This window comes from Dipodomys spectabilis, unplaced genomic scaffold, assembly GCF_019054845.1.
Source record: "Dipodomys spectabilis isolate Male_0828 unplaced genomic scaffold, ASM1905484v1 ptg000108l, whole genome shotgun sequence".
Classification (NCBI taxonomy): domain Eukaryota; kingdom Metazoa; phylum Chordata; class Mammalia; order Rodentia; family Heteromyidae; genus Dipodomys; species Dipodomys spectabilis.
This window is the reverse complement of record NW_024870785.1, coordinates 10,165,833-10,184,409: the sequence shown is the minus strand read 5'-3', so window position 1 is coordinate 10,184,409 and position 18,577 is coordinate 10,165,833. Positions and strand designations below refer to the sequence as shown.

At 47.9% G+C, this 18,577-nt stretch overlaps 2 protein-coding genes across 3 annotated transcripts in view; one reads left to right on the top strand and one right to left on the bottom strand.

Moving 5' to 3' along the window:
• The first annotated feature begins 282 nt into the window (after positions 1–282).
• Positions 283–13,243, top strand: Usp50 (ubiquitin specific peptidase 50). Its single transcript, XM_042687600.1, has 7 exons — positions 283–344; positions 1,783–1,968; positions 2,562–2,757; positions 3,503–3,709; positions 4,820–4,962; positions 8,049–8,181; positions 13,052–13,243. The coding sequence occupies exons 1-7, from the start codon at positions 292–294 to the stop codon at positions 13,241–13,243; spliced, it is 1,110 nt and encodes a 369-aa protein (XP_042543534.1). The 5' UTR covers positions 283–291.
• Positions 13,244–14,078: 835 nt separating this feature from the next.
• Positions 14,079–18,577, bottom strand: part of Usp8 (ubiquitin specific peptidase 8) — a 49,251-nt gene continuing 44,752 nt past the window's right edge. For both annotated transcript variants that reach the window (XM_042687860.1, XM_042687861.1), the window contains 4 exons: positions 18,022–18,258; positions 17,321–17,463; positions 14,983–15,115; positions 14,079–14,868 (listed from right to left, as the gene is read on the bottom strand). In XM_042687860.1, the coding sequence (XP_042543794.1) occupies positions 14,683–14,868; positions 14,983–15,115; positions 17,321–17,463; positions 18,022–18,258 (699 nt within the window). In that variant the 3' untranslated portion in view covers positions 14,079–14,682. The remainder of the gene's footprint in view (positions 14,869–14,982; positions 15,116–17,320; positions 17,464–18,021; positions 18,259–18,577) is intronic.

Sequence of the window (18,577 nt, the reverse complement as noted above, 5' to 3'; positions counted from 1 at the left end):
ATTAACCACCAAAAAGCCAGAAGTGGGAGCCTCAGGCCAAGCAAGAAAATTCAAACAAGCATCCCTATCTCCTGGCAACACGCTGGAATCTTGGGAAAGACTATGATGCATGAAAAACTCCAAGTTAGAATGGTGTAGGAGCCATCTGAAAATTAGGCTGTCGTTAGAGAACAGGGGGAAGAGCATATATATTGTTTTAAAAGCAAAGAGCCAGCATAACAGCCTTGAAGAAATGAAGTTAAAAGGCATCAATGTACCTCCTGAATGGAAGTGAAAGTCTGTTTCACTAACATGACTTCTAATCGGATTTTCCCAGCAGATGACTTCGGAATTTATTATGTCCTGTGAGCCAATGTCTTATTATAACTTTTATTTTCTATCTATCTACCTCTCAATCTACCTACCTATTTTTACATGCTTGTACCAGGGCTTGAACTCAAGGCCTTTTACTCTCAGCTTTCCAGCTCCCCGCTGGCCCTCTACCACTTGAGCCACACCTCTAGCCAGACCTTTTTTTTTGCTGCTTTAGTGAAGGCAGTCTCGTGGACTTTCCCCTTGGGCTGTCCTTGAACCTTGACCCGCTAGATGGCAGGCTACTCAGTAGCTAGGATTACAGGCCTGAGCCATGGGCTCATAACAACTGGTGAGGACAACTTTCTAGATAAAGTTCAGAGAGAGGAAGAGAAAAGACGATTCCAAAAAATCAGGGGATACTCTCCACACACCCAGAAATTAAGAGAGAGAAATGGAAGATGATGAATATCCAGGCAATAGATCCTCAAAGTACTTCCGAAAAAATGACATCCCAGGGCCTCTGTGACATAGGTAAAAATGCAAGGAGCCAGGCTTGTAAGCCAGGAGCACTTTCCCAGCGGGAGTGGCTGAGTACAGGGACTGAGCCGAGGAAGCTGACTCCGTTTTCAAAGTACTCCATGGAAAGGCAGCTTCAAGGACAAATATGCTGGGCTGCCTGGTAAGACAGGGCAGATGAGAGAGAGCGCGCTCTGTGTGGAAGGCGGCCCGCAGAGTACCCCGGGTCCTCTCTCCACTGTGCAGGTCTGACCCCTCCAACCCCGAGGTCCTTACTGTGTTGCTACCTGCTAAGAAGATCCTAGATGGGGGGGAAGTGGGGGAACAATATCCTAGACACGTCATTACAGAAACAAGTGTTTAGCCAGGTGCTGGTGGCTCATGCCCATCACTTTAAATCCTTGGGAGGCTGACAAGAAGGATTGCAGTTTGAGGCCAGCCCAGGCAGACAAGTCAGTGAGACCGCATCTGAAGGGAAGCAGCCCCGTGTGGCGGCATACTCCTGAGGCTACGTGTAGCCTCTTCCTTCTCAGGGGGACCCTGCGAAGAACCCAGGACCTCACACGTGCTAAGCGTGTGCTCTAGACCAGTGAGGTACACCCCAGCTCCTTGTTTTAGAGACTTTATAGATCAGAGTGGGCTGGGAAGGTGGCTCCGTGGTAGAGCGCTTGCCTCGCATGCATGAGGCCCTGGGTTCCATTCCTCAGCACCACATAAGCAGAAAAAAGCTGCAAGTGGCGCTGTGGTTCAGAAAGTGGTAGAGCGCCAGCCTCGAGCAAAAGAAGCTCAGGGAACAGTGCGCACAGGCCCTGAGTTCAAGCCCCAGGACTTCCCTCCCCCCCCAAAAAAGATAAAAAGCAAACAAGATCTCTATTTCAGGAGCTTGAGGGAGGGTTGTTGTCGTGTGTGTGTGTGTGTGTGTGTGTGTGTGTGTGTGTGTATTGTGCTTTCTCTCTCGGTCTCTGGTACCAGCACAGACCACTTGGACCCGGTAGCGGTGACTGAAGCAAAGGAGACCCCCATCCACCTGCAGGGGGGGACAGGCCTGCGGAACCTGGGCAACACGTGCTACATGAACGCCATCCTGCAATGCCTCTGCAGCATCTCCCCGCTGGTGGAATACTTCCTCTCAGGAAAGTACATCACCGCCCTTCAAAAGTAAGAAGGGGCCCGTCATCCTAGCTACTCAGGAGGCTGAGATCTGAGGATCACGGTTCAAAGCCAGCCTGGGCAGGAGAGACCGTGAGACTCGTATCTCCAATAAACCACTAGAAAACCGAAGTGGCGCTTGCCTTGAGCTGAAGAGCGCAAGGACAGAGCCCAGGGCTCAGAGTTCAAATCCCACGACTGACCAAAAACTAAAAAATGAAGAAGGCAGGCAGGCACCTCCTTGTAGTCTCAGCCCCAGGGTCCCCCAGTGAGAGGGAAGGGAAAGGACAGACACACACACACACACACACACACACACACACACACACACACACACACACACACACACACACACACACACACACACACACACTGAACCCACAGAGGCTGCTGCTGGCTACTCCAGATCACGCATGGGAAGGGTGGACACACACACACACACACACACACACACACACACACACACACACACTGAACCCACAGAGGCTGCTGCTGGCTACTCCAGATCACGCATGGGAAGGGTGCTAAACGAGGAGGCCGGGCCTCCGGGCCCACCCTGGGGAGAGGCGGAGGTGGGACACCGGCGCACTGTCTCTCCCAAGGGACTGCAGTGAGGTGGCCACAGCTTTCGCCTACCTGATGACAGACATGTGGCTCGGAGACTCAGATTGTGTCTCCCCAGAGATATTCCGGTCAGCTCTTGGCAACCTCTACCCCACATTTATGAAGAAGACACAACAAGATGCCCAGGAATTCTTGATCTATGTGCTCAATGAACTTCACGAGGCTCTGAAGAAGGTAAAGACAATTCGTTGCCTTCAGCTCTTCATGCTGATAGATCATTATCTTTTCAGGGGTGTGTGTGTGTGTGTGTGTGCGTGTGTGTGTGTGTGTGTGTGTGTGTACTTGGGGCCTTGAACTCAGGACCCTGAGCACTTAGCCCTTAACTTTTTCACTTGAGCCATGGCTCCATTTCTGGCTTTTTAGTGGTTTATTGGAGATAAGAGTCTCATGGACTTTCCTGCCTTGGCTGGCTTTGAACCGTGATCCTCAGATCTCAGTCTTCCTGAGTGGTTAGGATTACAGGTGTGAGCCATTAGTGCCCAGCCTAGAATCCTCCTTTAAAAAAAAAAATCAAAAATGGATTCTTCAGCAGACCCTGGTGGCTCACGCCTGTAATCCTAGCTAGTCAAGAGGCTGAGATCTGAGGATCGAGGGTCAAAGCCAGCCCAGGCAGGAACGTCCGTGAGACTCTTATCTCCAATAAACCACTAGAAAACTGGAAGTGGTGCTGTGGCTCAAGCGCCTGGAGCTGAAGAGCTGAGGGACAAGCCCCAGGCCCAGAGTTCAAGCCCCACGACCGACATAAAAAAAAAAATTTTGATTAAGCATTTGATGAAACATGAAATGACGCACGATGTATACACTGGAGAAGATCTGGGCCCCTTGTCTAAATCCCCAGCGGAGTGGTTTCTGGTAGGAATGTAAGAGAGTTGGAATAAGCACCGATTGTTGCTCAGTGGGGATTTCTTCTTTGACGCAGTACCATCGAAGATCGAGTGACAAAAAAAACACGCAAAGATGCTGCAGGAAGGCGATCGCCAACGAGACGTCCATCATCACGCGGCTGTTCGAAGGGCAGCTCAATTACGGCATCACCTGTTTGAAGTGTGAGAACTGCACGTACAAGAACGAAGTCTTCACCGTCCTCTCCCTGTCCATCCCATCCCAGTACCAGTGCTCCCTTCAGGTGAGGACGCCCTTACCACTACTGGATGCCCCTTTGGCTTTTTCAAGATGCAGTCTTGCTATGTGGTCCAGGCCAGCCTAGGACCAGAATCAATGGATCTTCCTACCGCAGCCCCCCAACAAGCTGGAACTATAGGCATGTCTCACTGCACTCATCCTATTTTGGGATATTTTTGTCTTGATCTCCCCTCAGACCTAAATTCTTTCAGGCCTGATTCCTATATAGGAGAAGTTTTGTTTTTGTTTTTGTTTCGTTTTATGACAGCCTTGGGGTCTGCGTTCTGTCCCTGAACTTTTTTGGTTCAAGGCTGGTGCTCTGCCACTTTAAGCCACAGCTTGACTCCTGGGCTTTTTGGGGATCCTTGGACATAAGCATCTCAACAGACTTTCCTGCCCTGACTGGCTTTGAAGCGTGATCCTCAGATCTCAGCCTCGTGAGGAACAAGCCTGAGCCACCTGTGCCCAGAGAGAAGTCTTTTGTTATTTAAAAGTAAATAAATGAAGGAAACCCATGATACCAACATTGTTTTGAAAAGAAACACCTTGGTTATAAGTTACAGTGAAAGCTGGGTGCTGCTGGCTCATGCCTGTAATTCTAGCTGCTCAGGATCTGAGGATCACAGTTAAAAGCTGGTCAGGGCAAGAAAGTCTGTGAGACTCGTATTTCAAAAACAACAACAAAAACCCACTAGAAAACCAGAAGTGGTGCTGTAGCTCAAGTAGTAGAGCACTTGCCTTGAGCTGAAGAGCTGAGGGACAGCACCCAGGCCCAGAGTTCAAGCCTCAGAACCTACCAACAAAAAAAAAAAAGTTACTATGAAGCCAGGTACCGGTGGCTCAAGCCTGTAATCCTAGCTACTCAGGAGGCTGAGATCTGAGGATTGAGGTTTGAAACTAGCCCAGGCAGGAAAATCTGTGAGCTCTTATCTCCAATTAACCACCAGAAAACCTGAGGTAGTGCTGTGGCTCACAGTGCTAGAGCTGCAGCCTCCAGCAAAAGAGCTCCGGGGCGGTGCCCAGGACTTTTTCCTCCCGAAGTTCTACTATAATAAACAGCCCAGTTTGTAGTTGGTCCAGTTTGGTCATCAAATGCTCCCCACTCCCCCCACAGGACTGTCTCCAGTGTTTCTTCCAGCAAGACACACTGACCTGGAACAACCAAATTCATTGCTCTTTTTGTGAAACCAAGCAAGAAACAGCGGTGAGGGCCAGTATTTCCAAAGCACCTAAAATAATTATTTTTCATCTAAAAAGGTAAGGGACTTTGGCATCTGCTGGATAAATATTTTGGAACAGTTTGACTGAGAAGCAGTTTGCATGTCAACAATCACCTGTTTAAACTTCTGCGCCTGTGAGTGGAACTCCGTGGTACAACACGCGTGGCGCATGCCAGGAGCCCTGGCTGCGTCCCCCACACTAACTAAATATAAACAAACAATCCCACCACCTACTGTGATTGGGTACATTGTATTACGAATTTATTATTCTTTTTCGCAGTACTGGGGTATTTGTCAGTCAGTTGTGGGCCTTGAACTCAGGGCCTGGGCACAATTCCTGAGCTTTTTTGCTTTGAACCATACCTTCACTTGTGGTTTTTCAGTGATTAATTGGAAATGAGGCTCTTGGGCACTTTGCAGCCGGGGCTGGCTTTGAACCATGATCCTCAGATCTCAGCGTCCTGAGTAGCTAGGATTATAGATGTGAGTCACCAGCAACTGGCTAGTACTGGATTTTGGTTTTGGGGTTTTTTTTGGTCATAGGGCTTGAACTCAGGGCCTGGGCACTCTCCCTGAGCCTTTTCCACTCAAGACTAGCACTCTACCTCTTGAGCCACAGCTCCACTTTTGGGATTTTGAGTGGTTAATTGGAGATGACTCTGGTGGACTTTCTTGCCCAGGCTGGTTTCAAACCTTGATCCCCAGATCTCAGCCTCCTGAGTAGCTAGGATTACAGGCGTGAGCCATGTCAGCTTTTGCTCACCGGCAGGGGGCAGTATGGCAGGTATTCCCCCCGCCCCCCCCCTCCGTCCCGGGGCAGGCAGGGACTGCTTAATTGGTTCTTCCTGAAGAAGCTGACTTCATTAAGATCAGGGGGAGAGCTCCAGAGAGAGGGGCCCTGGAACTAGGTCTCTCTGAGATTTTTTTTTTTTTAACTCAAAGACTTGTCCACACTGTGGCCTCTGGTCAGGTTGAGGGTCTCCCGCCCTGGCCTGGTAAGTGTGTGTGTGTGTGTGTGTGTGTGTGTGTTGGGAGAAACAGCTTGACCTGAGTACTGACGAGTACTGACTGGTACAGATTTTAGAAGAGTTGGTTTTTCAGTTGGTCTGTGGGATTACAGAAAGACAAGCTTCCCTAGGTGGCTTTTGGCATTCAGATAGGCCAATGGGAGACCCTTTAGGGAGACCCTGTTCTTTTTGCTGTTTTGTCGGTCATGGGGCTTGAACTCTGGGCCTGGGCGCTGTCTCTCAGCTCTTCAGCTCAAAGCTAGCGCTCTACCACTTGAGCCACAGTGCCACTTCTGGTTTTCTGGTGGCTAATTGGAGATAAGAGTCTCATGGACTTTCCTGCCCGGGCTGGCTTTGAACTGTGACCCTCAGATCTCAGCCTCCTGAGTAGCTAGGATTACACCCGTGAGCCACTGGTGCCTGGCTTTGTTGCTGTTGTTTTGTTTTAGTCTGTCCTGGAACCATTACAGCAAACAGCATTGCTAGCATCGCCAACAAAGTTCTCTTGTGATTCTTTACCATCACCTGCCCATCCTAAAACCCTGGAAATGGTTCACCTGATTTCTATCGCGCTGGTTTTCCCTTTTCTAGAATGTTCCATGCCATACCAGGCATAGGCTTTTGAGTTCAGCTTCCTTTGCTTAAGCAGATTTTTTTTTTTTTTTTTTTTGAGATTAGCTGTGTGTGTAAATGCATTAGAAAATCCTTCCTTTTGATTATTGGGTATTTCTTTTTATGGTGTAAAGTTTTCTGGTAAACAGTTGGTAGGCATTAATTTCTAGCTTTGAAAACAAATAGTTTGGATATAAATTATCTTGGGATGACACCAATATATGGGTTTCTCTCTTTTTTTTTTTTTGGTCAAACAGTTTTTTTGCTTTTGGGCACAAGACTGGATTCATTTACCTAACTTTCCTGCCTGAGACCCGAATCCATCTTTGTTTTTTTTCCAAAATGGACACAATTTTTTTTTAAAAAAAAAGTAATTCTGATTATAGCCTAGATGTGAGATCTTCTGATGTACTAACAGTGGAAAATGTGAAAGGTTTTTTAACGAAACTTACTTAATAATTGTGTGAATGCCAACAGCATGTGTGTGAGGAAGATGAGAGACAGGCGAGCCATCTGGTCAGTCCTCCCCTGTCCAGGCTCCTCTGCGGCATCAGATGATGGGATTCGTTGGCCCTGTGTCCTCCATGTTTTCCTTATTCAGTCTCGTTGAAGTTAGCTGGCCTCCCGTGACTCCCATTCCAGGCCTAGCTTCAGTGAGGCTTGTGGATTTTGATATGAAAGGAGTAATTGATTTTGTGCCAGTACTGGGGATTGGACTCAGAGCTTCATACCCTTGCTTGGCTTTTTTGCTCAAGGTTGGTGCTCTACCACTTGAGCCACTTTCAGATTTTTGTTGGATAACCAATAGAAGAGTCTCACAGACTTTTCTGTGTGAGGTAGCTCTGAACTTGGATCCTCAGATCTCAGCCATCCCCTGTAGCTTGGATTACAGGCATGAGCCAAAGGCACCCGCCAAGAAGTAGTTTATGGCAGGCCTGTTCCAGATAATCTTCCAAGAAATTGTTTCTAGCCCAGTGCTGGTGGCTCACACTTTTAATCCTAGCTACTCAGGAGGCTGAGATCTGAGGATCACAGTTCAAAGCCAGCCCAGGCAGAAAAGTTCTTGAGACTCTGATCTCCAATTAACCACCAGAAAACTGGAAGTGGAGCTCAAAGTGATAGAGCACTAAGTTCCCAGGCCTGGATTTCTTTTTTTTTTTTTTTTTGGGTCCAGTAGTGAGGCCTGAACTCTGGGTCTGGGCACTGTCCCTCAGCTCTTCAGTACAAGGTTAGTGCTCTACCACTTGAGCCACAGCGCCACTTCGGGCTTTTTTTTCTTTTTGCTTATGTGGTGCTGAGGAATCGAACCCAGGGCCTCATGCGTGCAAGGCAAGCGCTCTACCACTGAGCCACCTTCCCAACCCCTCAGGCCTGGATTTCAAGCCCTGCGACCAACCTAGAAAAAGAAAAAAAGTGTTTCTAACTATGCTCAGGCTTTGCAATGTGTGTACATTTCATTCATGTGAAGCTCACGTCAGATATCATGCATTTGTTATTCCTGCAGGTTTGACATCCAAGGTACAACAAAAAGAAAACTGAGGACAGACATCCATTACCCGCTGACTAACCTGGACCTCACTCCTTACATTTGTCCAATTTTCCGGAAACATCCCAAATACAACCTCTGTGCTGTGGTGGTGAGTGAGCTCCCAAAATAGCAAAATGTATGCATTTTTAAAGAAAACCCTGGAATCGTCTCCCGAATCCTCGGCTCATTCATGCTTTCCCTGGCTTCCCTTTTTAAAACCCAAATGGATAGGCAGGTGCCAGTGGCTCACGCCTGTAATCCTAGCTACTCAGGAAGCTGAGATCTGAAGGTTGAGGTGTGAGGCAGAAAAGACCATGAGATTATAATTATTATTATTTTTGTCAGTCGTGGGGCTTGAACTCTGGGCCTGGGCGCTATCCCTGAGCTCTTCAGCTCAAGGTGAGTGCTCTACCACTTGAGCCACAGCGCCACTTCCAGTTTTCTGGTGGTTTACTGGAGATAAGGTTTACTGGCTTTGAATTGAGATCCTCAGATCTCAGCCTCCTGAGTAGCTAGGAGTACAAGTGTGAGCCACTGGCGCCCAGCTGACCACGAGATTCTTATCTCCAATTAACTACTCAAAAGCCAGAAGTGGAGCTAATGGCTCAAGTGGTAGAGTGCTAGCCTTGAGAGAAAAAAAAGGCTCAGGGATAGAACCCAGGCCCTGAGTTCAAGTCCTAATACTGGCATCCCAAAAAACCTACCATGCCATAGTCCAGACCCAGAAGTACTCAGTACCTAACAGCATCAAGGCCCAGAGGCTGTGTGGGGCCAGGCCTAGAACAACTCCAGGGGTCCCCTTTTTGCTCCATAGTCACCTGGGCTCAGCCAGGAGCCCCACGTGACAGCAAGCATGGAGCAGAATTGAGACTGGCGTCAAACCTCCTGCACCCACCCACTGAGCAGCTAAGATGACAGGCGTGAGCCACTGGTGCCTGGCATTATATTTTTTATTTTTACTTTTTAAAAAATAGTTCTTTAGCCAGGTGCTGGTGGCTCACGCCTGTCATCCTAGCTACTCAGGAGGCTGAGATCTGAGGATTAGGGTTCAAAGCCAGCCTGGGAAGGAAAGTCTGTGAGAGATTTACCTCCAATAAGTCACCAGAAAACTGGAAGTGGCTCAAGTGGTAGAGCGCTAGCCTTGAGCGGAAGAGCTGAGGGACAGCGCCCAGGCCCAGAGTTCAAGTCCCACAACTGACCAAAAAAAAAAAAAAATAGTCCTTTACATATCCTGGACATATTACATATACTGTTGGATGAACACTGCGGGGCCTGTATCCCATTCTTCAGTGTGGTAGATGGCTTCCTTTGCTTATGCAGAAGTTTTTTTGACGTAATCCTGTTTGTCCATTTTGTCCTATGGTTTTTGGAGTTCTATCCAGGAAATCATTGCCTGGACCAGCATCTTTAAATGTTTGCTCTGCTTTTTCTTCTAGTTTCAGAGTTTGATGTGTCACACTAAGGTCTTTGGTCTGTTTTCCGTTGATTTGCGTGCAGGGTGAGAGGTAGGATCCAGTGTGAATGGATGGGTAGCCAGTTTTTCTCAGCACCATTTGATGATGAGTCTGGCTTTTCCCCCAGTGCATGTTTTGGAATCTTTGTCAGGAATCGGGTCCATTGGTCTTATGTCTGTTCCCATGCCATTTTGCTTGCTGTGGCTCTGTTGTATATCGTAAGGATGGTATTCTGGTGCCTTCCTTCTTGCTGACGGTAGTTTTGGTGGTAAAAGTCCTTTGAATTTTGGGTTTATTAGCTAAAAGGCTTTTTCTGCCAATGGCTCATGCCTGTAATCCTAGCTACTCAGGAGGCTGAGATTTGAGGATTAGTTGAATTGAAATCCCTTTGTGCAACTACTTAAGGATAATTAGATTTTTTTTACATCTATTGAGATGACTATGAATTTTATCCTTGATTATATTTGTTGCTCTCTTACATTGACTGATTCGCATAGGCTGAGCCATCCTGGGATAAAAATCAACTTAATTGCTGGGTGCTGGTGGCTCACACCTGTAATCCTAGCTACTCAGGAGGCTGAGATCTGAGGATCATGGTTCAAAGCCAGCTCAGGCAGCAAAGTCCGTGAGACTCTGATCTCCAATAAACCACTAGAAAACTGCAAGTGGTGCTGTGGCTCAAGAGGTAGAGCACTCGCCTTGAGCTGAAGAGCTGAGGGACAGCGCCCAGGCCCAGAGTTCAAGCCCCACGACCAACCAAAAAAAAAAAAAATCAACTTAATCTTGTTGGATGTTTTACACACACACACACACACACACACACACACACACACACACGTATTTTTTTGTGTATGTCAGGCCTAGGATTTTTTTTTTTTGGTCATGGGCTTGAACTCTGGGCCTGGGCGCTGTCCCTCAGCTCTTCAGCTCAAGACGAGGGCCCTACCACTTGAGCCACAGCAACACTTCCAACTTTTTCTGCTTATGTGGTGCTAAGGCATCGAACCCAGGGTTTCATGCATATGAGGCAAGCACTCTACCACTGAGCCATCTTCCCAGCCCAGACCTAGGATTTGAACTCAGGGACTGGGTATTGTTCCTGAGCTTTTTCCCTCTAGGTTAGCACATGAGCCTTTTTTGGTGGTTAATTGGAAATAATCTCATAGTTCAAACTCAATCCTCAGCTTTTAGCCTCCTGAGTAGCTAGGATTATAGATGTGAGCAGCTGGCTCCAGGATATAATTTGCTTTTGGATTTGTTAAGGATGCATTGAGTTCTAACATGGCCTCTAACATGCCCTCTGCCCTAGACTGTTTCCGTCTGTGCTGATAAAAAGAATATATACTCTGTAAATATTTTATACATATTTAGAGTCCATTTGATCTATTGTATGAATAAGTTCTGATGGTTGTTTTTGTTTGGTCAGAATAATCCAGGGCCTCATGCATGCTAGGCAAGCACTCTACCAGAGCCCCTCGTATCTCATATTATGGCTCCATGGTATAAGTTGGAATTCAGTATTGTTACACTGCTAGTATTGCTTTTGTTGTTGTTGTTGGTCGTGGGACTTGAACTCTGGGCTTGGGCGCTGTCCCTCAGCTCTTCAGCTCAAGGCCAGCAGTCTACCGCTTGAGCCACAGCGCCACTTCCAGTTTTCTAATGGTTTATTGGAGATAAGAGTCTCACGGACTTTCCTGCCCAGGCTGACTTTGAACCTCGATCCTTAGATCTCAGCCTCCTGAGTAGCTAGGATTACAGGTGTGAGCCACTGGTGCCGCCGGGCTAGCATTGCTTTCTGTTGAGAATTATTGTTGTTGCTCTAAGGGATCTTTTATGCTTCTGTATAAATTTCAGGATCGGTTTTTCTGTCTTTGCCTGTGCTGACATTTGGATTCTTTTTTTTTTGGGGGGGGGGGGTAGGTTATGGGGCTTGCACTCTGGGCCTGGGCGCTGTCCTTAAGCTCTTCAGCTCAAAGCCACAGCACCACTTCGTTTTCTGGTGGTTTATTGGAGATGAGTCTCACGGAGTTTCCTGCCTGGACTGGCCTTGAACCTCGATCCTCCGCTCTCAGGCTCCTAAGTAGCTAGGATTACAGGTGTGTGTAACCAGTGCCCGGCTAGTTTTTCTGATTTCTTTTCTCAGCCTGTTCGTCTTTTATATACAGAAACGGCTGATTTTGTATTCTGCTACACTGACAAGTGTTGAGCAGGCTGTTTTGTTATGTGAGTTTTTAGAACCTACATGTATTTCCATAACTTCCCCAAATTCCAGCTAGTAATAAAGTTAGATTGGTTTTTGTATTTTGTACTTATGTTAACCTAATTTCTCTAGTCATTTCCCTTTATTTTTGCTTTATTAACAAAGTTAATTTTATTCAGTATTTATGAAAGTTAAACGTTTTATTTTAGTTCTTTAGTAATTTCCCTAAAAACTAAAAGCTACTGCTGTTGTATGGCAATTCCGGGACTTCAGCTTCAAGAAGACAGAGAAGCCACAAGTTGAGAAGCTGAATCAGGAATCTTTATTAGGAGCTGGTAGCTGCAGGCGGATTTTTGTCTCAAAGACCTACAGCCCAGAACAGAGCTAGCACACAGCTTTTAAAGACAAAAACCACCATGTTGGAGTGAAGACCAAGCCTTAACAAAAGTGTTCTACATGGGCAGAGCAAACTGCGTGAAGATACTTAAATCTAACTAAAGTGTTACACATAAACAAAGGAGAGGCTGGGAATGTGGCTTAGTGGTAGAGTGCTTGTCTAGCATGCAGGAAGCCCTGGGTTCAATTCCTCAGTACCACATACACAGAAAACGCCCGAAGTGGTGCTGTGGCTCAAGGGGTAGAGTGCTAGCCTTGAGCAAAAGAAGCCCAGGCCCTGAGTTTGACTGGGTTACAGTAAGGAGCAAGCAGGACCCGTTATCTAGGGGAAACATGAACTTCCTGGAGCCCAACAACGCATGGTATATTTGCAATCCAGACACTGTCCTCTGTAGCCTCGAGAGTTCTCAAAGTCATCTTCTATGAGCTTCTAACAAGAGGCCAAGATGGTGTTTCTTAGATTTTTGATTTCTAAGACATTTTCAATTGTTAAGAGCATGCCAACTCTGATCACTGAACAAGCCATGTTCCAGCATTCCCCCCGCTCCTGAGTTTGAAACAAAACTGATCCTTATTGCCCAGAAGTCTGTAGAATACAGCCACTCTCTCGCAGGAGTGCCAGTCTCCTCTTTCCCCATCTTCTTCACCATGCAGGTCACAAGGCAGCAGCCCATGCATGTTTTCCTCTAACTGCGGTGGCCATATGGACGCACGTCTTTTCCATTTCTTAGCCTATCCTGTGAACTCAACTCTTGCGTTCATTTGGGAAAACTAAGTTATCTTAGCCCGAATTTCCTCTAGCGTGTCAGTAGCTGACGGAGCAGCAGAGCAGGCAGGCGGCACGAGTGGCTTCAGTTTAGGCGAGGGGCCAATGAAGCAGTTCCTCCAGCGTTGGCATGTGAGCACTAAGGGGCCCCCTTCCTCCCTAGAACCACTTTGGCGATCTGGATGGCGGCCACTACACGGCTTTCTGCAAGAACTCAGTAACCCAAGCCTGGTATAGCTTTGATGACACGCGAGTCAGTGAGATTCCAGATACTTCTGTGCAAACCGCCACCGCCTACCTCCTGTTCTACAGCTGCCAGCCCTTTTCTATCCCCATACAGAAGTGTAAGTGCTAGGAAAAGTGTCTTGAAAACTGCACAACGTGCAATCAGGAAGTTCTGCTCCCTCATTAAACTCTTAACAACTTCTGAGCCCGGCCTGTATTCCCGAGTCTTCTGTGAGCCTCCCTCCGTGGGCCTCCCTTGGTGAGCCTCCCTCCGTGGGCCCACTGCGGGGAGAGGCGCTGCTGTTTTGCACACGGCGGCCTGCAGGTTGCCTATGGAGGTCCACTGCCTGCATTCCAGCATTATTGTTGTTTTTAAATTAAAGGCGGATTTCTATTATAACACATCTCAGTTACGTATGGTCAGTATACGAATTACTTTCCCAAGATTCTTCATGGGGCTCAATAATTTAGTTCCCAGCTGGGAGGCTGTGCCCAGGGCTGGGCAGGGCTGCTCTACGGCTCAGAGTTTAATCCTCACAGAGGGAAAAGAAAGCTCGCGTAGACCCAAACCAGTGTTTTGAAACTCATGCATCCATCTTCTCCCTGAGCATTCACTGAACGCCATGCTTGCTGCTTGGCCCTGAGTATTTTACAGGTAACGCCTCTCAGCACGTTCACATCATTCTTGTATGAAATTGCAAAGCTGACTTCATGTGTAGCAACTGAGTTGCTGAGGTAAGTGCTAACCTTTTTCCTCCTTCAATACAGAACACTGTTCTGGCGCAGTTCCTAATGCACCTCCCCTCCACCCCCCCCCACCCCCCCGCGTTGTGGGGCCTGAACTCTGGGCCTGGGCGCTGTCCCTCAGCTCTGCAGCTCAAGGCTAGCGCTCTACGACATTTGAACCACAGCATGGAAAATCCACAGGGCTGTCAAGATACAGAATTAAAGACAGGACACTTAAGCAGTTTTAAGTTAATTTTTCATTAAGATTTTAATGTAGATGTAAATGAAATTCCCATTTTAAAAAATTAAAGAAAGTTTCCATGTGTGTAGAATAAAGATTTAGTGCACAATTACAGCCTAAAGCCAACGGAAAAATAGCTCTGCCCTGTCATTTCCCTAGGAAAGCGCTGCAGTTACTCAGCATGGGCCAGAAGGAACACAAAAGCGTCCTGAGTGCTAGGCTTCACAAAAGGACACATTAAATATGTACATTGGATTGCTGTGCAAGTGTGCAATAATCTGTACACGTACATTCCTATCTGCTTTAATCTTCTAGAGTATTCATACACCAGGCGGGGGAGGGGAAGGCCGTATCAGTGAAAAGGAGGGTCAGGGTGGCGCCGGGGGGAGGGTAACGCGTAGCTACTTCGTTACTTGACCTTTGGAGCAGACTACGAACGTTGCTGTGACACCTGCTTGGTGTCGTCGTTACACTGACCTGAAGTAATGGCGCCCACTGTTCTCGAACTCGCGCCCGGAGCCGCTGCGCGCCACCGCCGCCATGGGAGCGAGTGAGCAGCGGCTGCCGAGGGCCGGCACGCGATCAGCGCGAAGCTCTCCCTCCTATGTGGCCATGTCGGCGGCCCGCGGGCCCAGCGAAGTGTAGAAGAGGATGTAGGCGGCTGAGGATCTCACCGCGCCCACGGAGATGTCTGAAACTTCGTGGTCATCAAACTTGAACCACCGCTGCCGCGCCGCGTTCTTGCAGTAGGCCGTGTAATGGCCGCCGTCCAGGCCGCCGTAGTGATTCTGCCCAGCAAGACACAACAGCAGTGAACACGCACTGGCCACTTACGACGCCAGCAAGCGTGTGAAACGCATGCTTTCTCTAAGAGCCACTGGTTCGAGTCAGGACATACTTACGGAGACAGAAAACAAGTTGTACTTCTTCAAGCTGTTCTTTGGACCAATGACGTACTGTGACAAGTCCAGGTTTTCCAACGGGAAGTCTACAGACGTCTGCAGTTTCTGCTTCCATCTACCATCATAGGAGAAGCTGCGGAACGAACGTCACGGGGCACAGTGAGACTGCTGGAAAGGACCCCGTACACACAGGGTCCGTTTCTATTTTGCAGAGACCAAGGCTGCGGGCAGGAAACCATGTACCTCATACCAAACAGCACAGCAGCTCTACACCCTGCTCCCGGATCCCTGGGTCAGCTACGACTGTTGGATACATCTGCTACAAAGGCAAAACTCATTAACAGTAGTACTTGGTCCAGCACGGCGGCATGTATGTGTAATCCCAACCACAGGGTAGGGAGAGGCAAGAGGATTGTATTAAATCAGCCCTGGAAAACAGACCCTGGGCAAACATGGTCTCTCTGTAATCTCAGTTACTCAGAAGGTAGGTGAAGGTTGGTAGTAGGTAGACCAAGGTTCAAGGCCAGCCTGGGCAAAAGTACAAGATCCCAAATAAAGCAAAGAGAACTGGGGAATAGCGCGAGTAGACTGCTTCCCTAACAAAGGTAAAGGCCCGAGTTCAAATGGCGAGTGGGAGACGGCACCCGTCACTCTGACTGCACAAGGCCTGGGAGGCTGGACTTGGGGGGACTGAGCCCCAAGCTCCTTGGACAAAGTCTTGAGTGGAAACAATGGTGCCGCATTGTTCTTGCATCTTTTTTTTTTTTTTTTTTTAATTTTTAATGTTTTTGTCGGTTGTGGGGCTTGAACTCTGGGCAGGATGCTGTCCCTCAGCTCTTCAGCTCAAGGCGAGCGCTCTACCACAGGAGCCACAGCGCCACTTCTGGTTTTCTGGTGGTTTATTGGAGATAGGAGTCTCATGGACTTTCCTGCAGGCTGGCTTTGAACCATGATCCTCAGATCTCAGCCTCCTGAGTAGCTAGGATGACAGGGGAGAGCCACCGGCTCCTTGCATCCTTTAAACACCAAAATAATGTCATGGAACACAGTTATTTCAAAATGAGCAACATTTTTTTCTTCCAGCTCTGCGACGCTTCACACATGAGGCCTTCCCACGTTCTACCATGGAGCTACGCCCGGCTCCCGCCCACATAGGATTTTTGGATACAGCCAAGGACAATATTTAATAATTAATATGTATTCAGCTATAGAATGGCTATACTTTTTGTTACAAAACATGCACAAAAGACATTGAACTAACTGTCAATACTGAAATTAATACAAGCAATAATAATCTCCTGGGGCTGGGAAGGTGGCTCAGTGGTAGAGCGCTTGCCTTGCATGCCTGAGGCCCTGGGTTCGATTCCTCAGCACCACATAAGCAAAAAGAAAAAAAGAAAAGCCGGAAGTGGCCCTGTGGCTCAAGTGGTAGAGCACTAGCCTTGAGCTGAAGAGATGAGGGACAGCGCCCAGGCCCAGAATTCAGGCCCCATGACCAGCCCCCCCCTCCAACCCCCTCCCCCCACCAAAAAAAAAATAAATAAATAAAAATTACATTTCAAAATCATGTGTTGCTTTTTTTTTCCCAGCCAGTCCTGGGGATTGAACTCGGGGCTTTGGTGCTGTCACTTAGCATGTTTGTTCAAGGCTAGCAATCTACCACCTGAGCTACAGCTCTACTTCCACGTTCTTGCTGGTTAACTGGAGATATGGGTCTCAAGACTTTCCTGCCTGAGCTGGCTTCGAACCGTGATCCACAGATCTGAGATTCCTGAGTAGCCAGGATTACAGGCGTAGGCCACCGGCAGTGTGTTAAATGTTTATTTCTGTCTTGCTCAGTTGACTATTTGAACATTAATTTTTTTTTTTTGGTCGGTCGTGGGGCTTGAACTCTGGGCCTGGGCGCTGTCCCTCAGCTCTTCAGCTCAAGGCGAGTGCTCTACCACTTGAGCCAGAGTCACTTCCGGTTTTCTAGTGGTTTATTGGAGATAAGAGTCTCATGGACTTTCCTGCCCGGGCTGGCTTTGAACCACAATCCTCAGATCTCAGTCTCCTGAGTAGCTAGGATTACAGCATGGCTTGAATGTTAAACTTTATCTGTATTAGAAGGTTATATTGCGCAGCACTTTATGCATGTCACCGGATGTGATTACATAAAGCTTTTCTATCTCTGTGGAGTGAGCTGAGACACTGGCAGCGTCCCTCTGCTCTCCCTCTGCCTTCTTTCTTTCCTGCTCTGATCGCCTCCCTGCCCGTGGCTCTTGGTGTCATGGTAGCTGCAGTGTCACAAGACTTGTGCTCCTGCAAAACAATGCTCCTGCACAGTGCGCACACTTACCGTTTCAGATGCACTAAAAGCACCGGTGGCAGCTTCCAGATTTCAATCTTCTTCAGGGAGTCCCTCCGGGCTCTGCAGTGACTGCAGTAAAATCGGTTGTTGTCGGTGAGTTTTTCTTCTTTGGAAAATAACCTAAGGCAATCCTGGGGAAAAACACGTAGCAGATATGTGGGCAATTCAGCCTCTACCCTGTCTCAGGGAGCGGTGCCTCGCCTTGCACAAGAAGCCGGCTGCAGGGCACATGGAGCCTCACCCAGTGACAGAGCACCAGTGCCCAAGGCAGAAGGGGGCTGGAGTGGGGAGAGCCTGGGCCCTGGAGGAAGCTAAGTTACCACAACCACACCCTGTGTGCCCAAACCACCCACTGCCATCCCCAGCTAAAGAGCAAACACAAAACATAGACTAAGTTAAAGTCAGCATAAAACAGTGACTGGAATTGGGGGTCTGGGGGAGCACCCAGACCTTGAGCTTTTTTGCTCAATGGTTATGCTCCACCAACTAAAGCCACAGCTCGACTTTTGGCTTTTTGGTGGATAACTGGAGATAAGAGCTTCACAAATTTTCCTGCCCTGGCTGGCTTTGAACCATGATCCTTAGATCTAAGCCTCCTGAGTAGCTGGGATTACAGGTGTGAGCAGTTACTGGTACTTGGCATAAATAGCATTTTTATCTAAGTTACTTTTTCTCCATCTTAAACTCACCTGTAATGTACATTTACTCGTGGATGCAAGCGGTAGAGACAGATACATAAAGGCCTCAAACGTCCTCGACTTCTTGTGGCAGGTGAGGCACTGTACTGTGGACTTGAACTGACCCTGAAAAAGTGTAACGATAATGGACTCGTTGAGCTGTTTGTGTTTCTGCCAAGCATGTTCTGCAGCTTTGAAGTCATCAAGATGATCGTTATTTTCTTCTTTATACCTCTTCCGATTGTCAGCCTAGAAATAAGATTTAAAATGCTATGTTAATACCTAAAAGGCGGTAATATTTATTTATGTGCTCATGTATTTATTTTTGTCGGTCATGGGGTTTGAACTCTGGGCCTGGGCACTGTCCCTGAGCTCTTCAGCTTGAGGCTAGCATGCTACCACTTGAGCCACAGCGCCACTTCCCCAGCTCGTTTTTTATGGCTTTGAATGATTGCCCTAGCCTCCCAAGCACTGGGATTACAGTGGCGCACCATCACTGCCCAGTGTGCACTTGACATTTGTACGTATGTTCAGTGTTAAGATCGATAACTAGGGGCCGGGAATATCG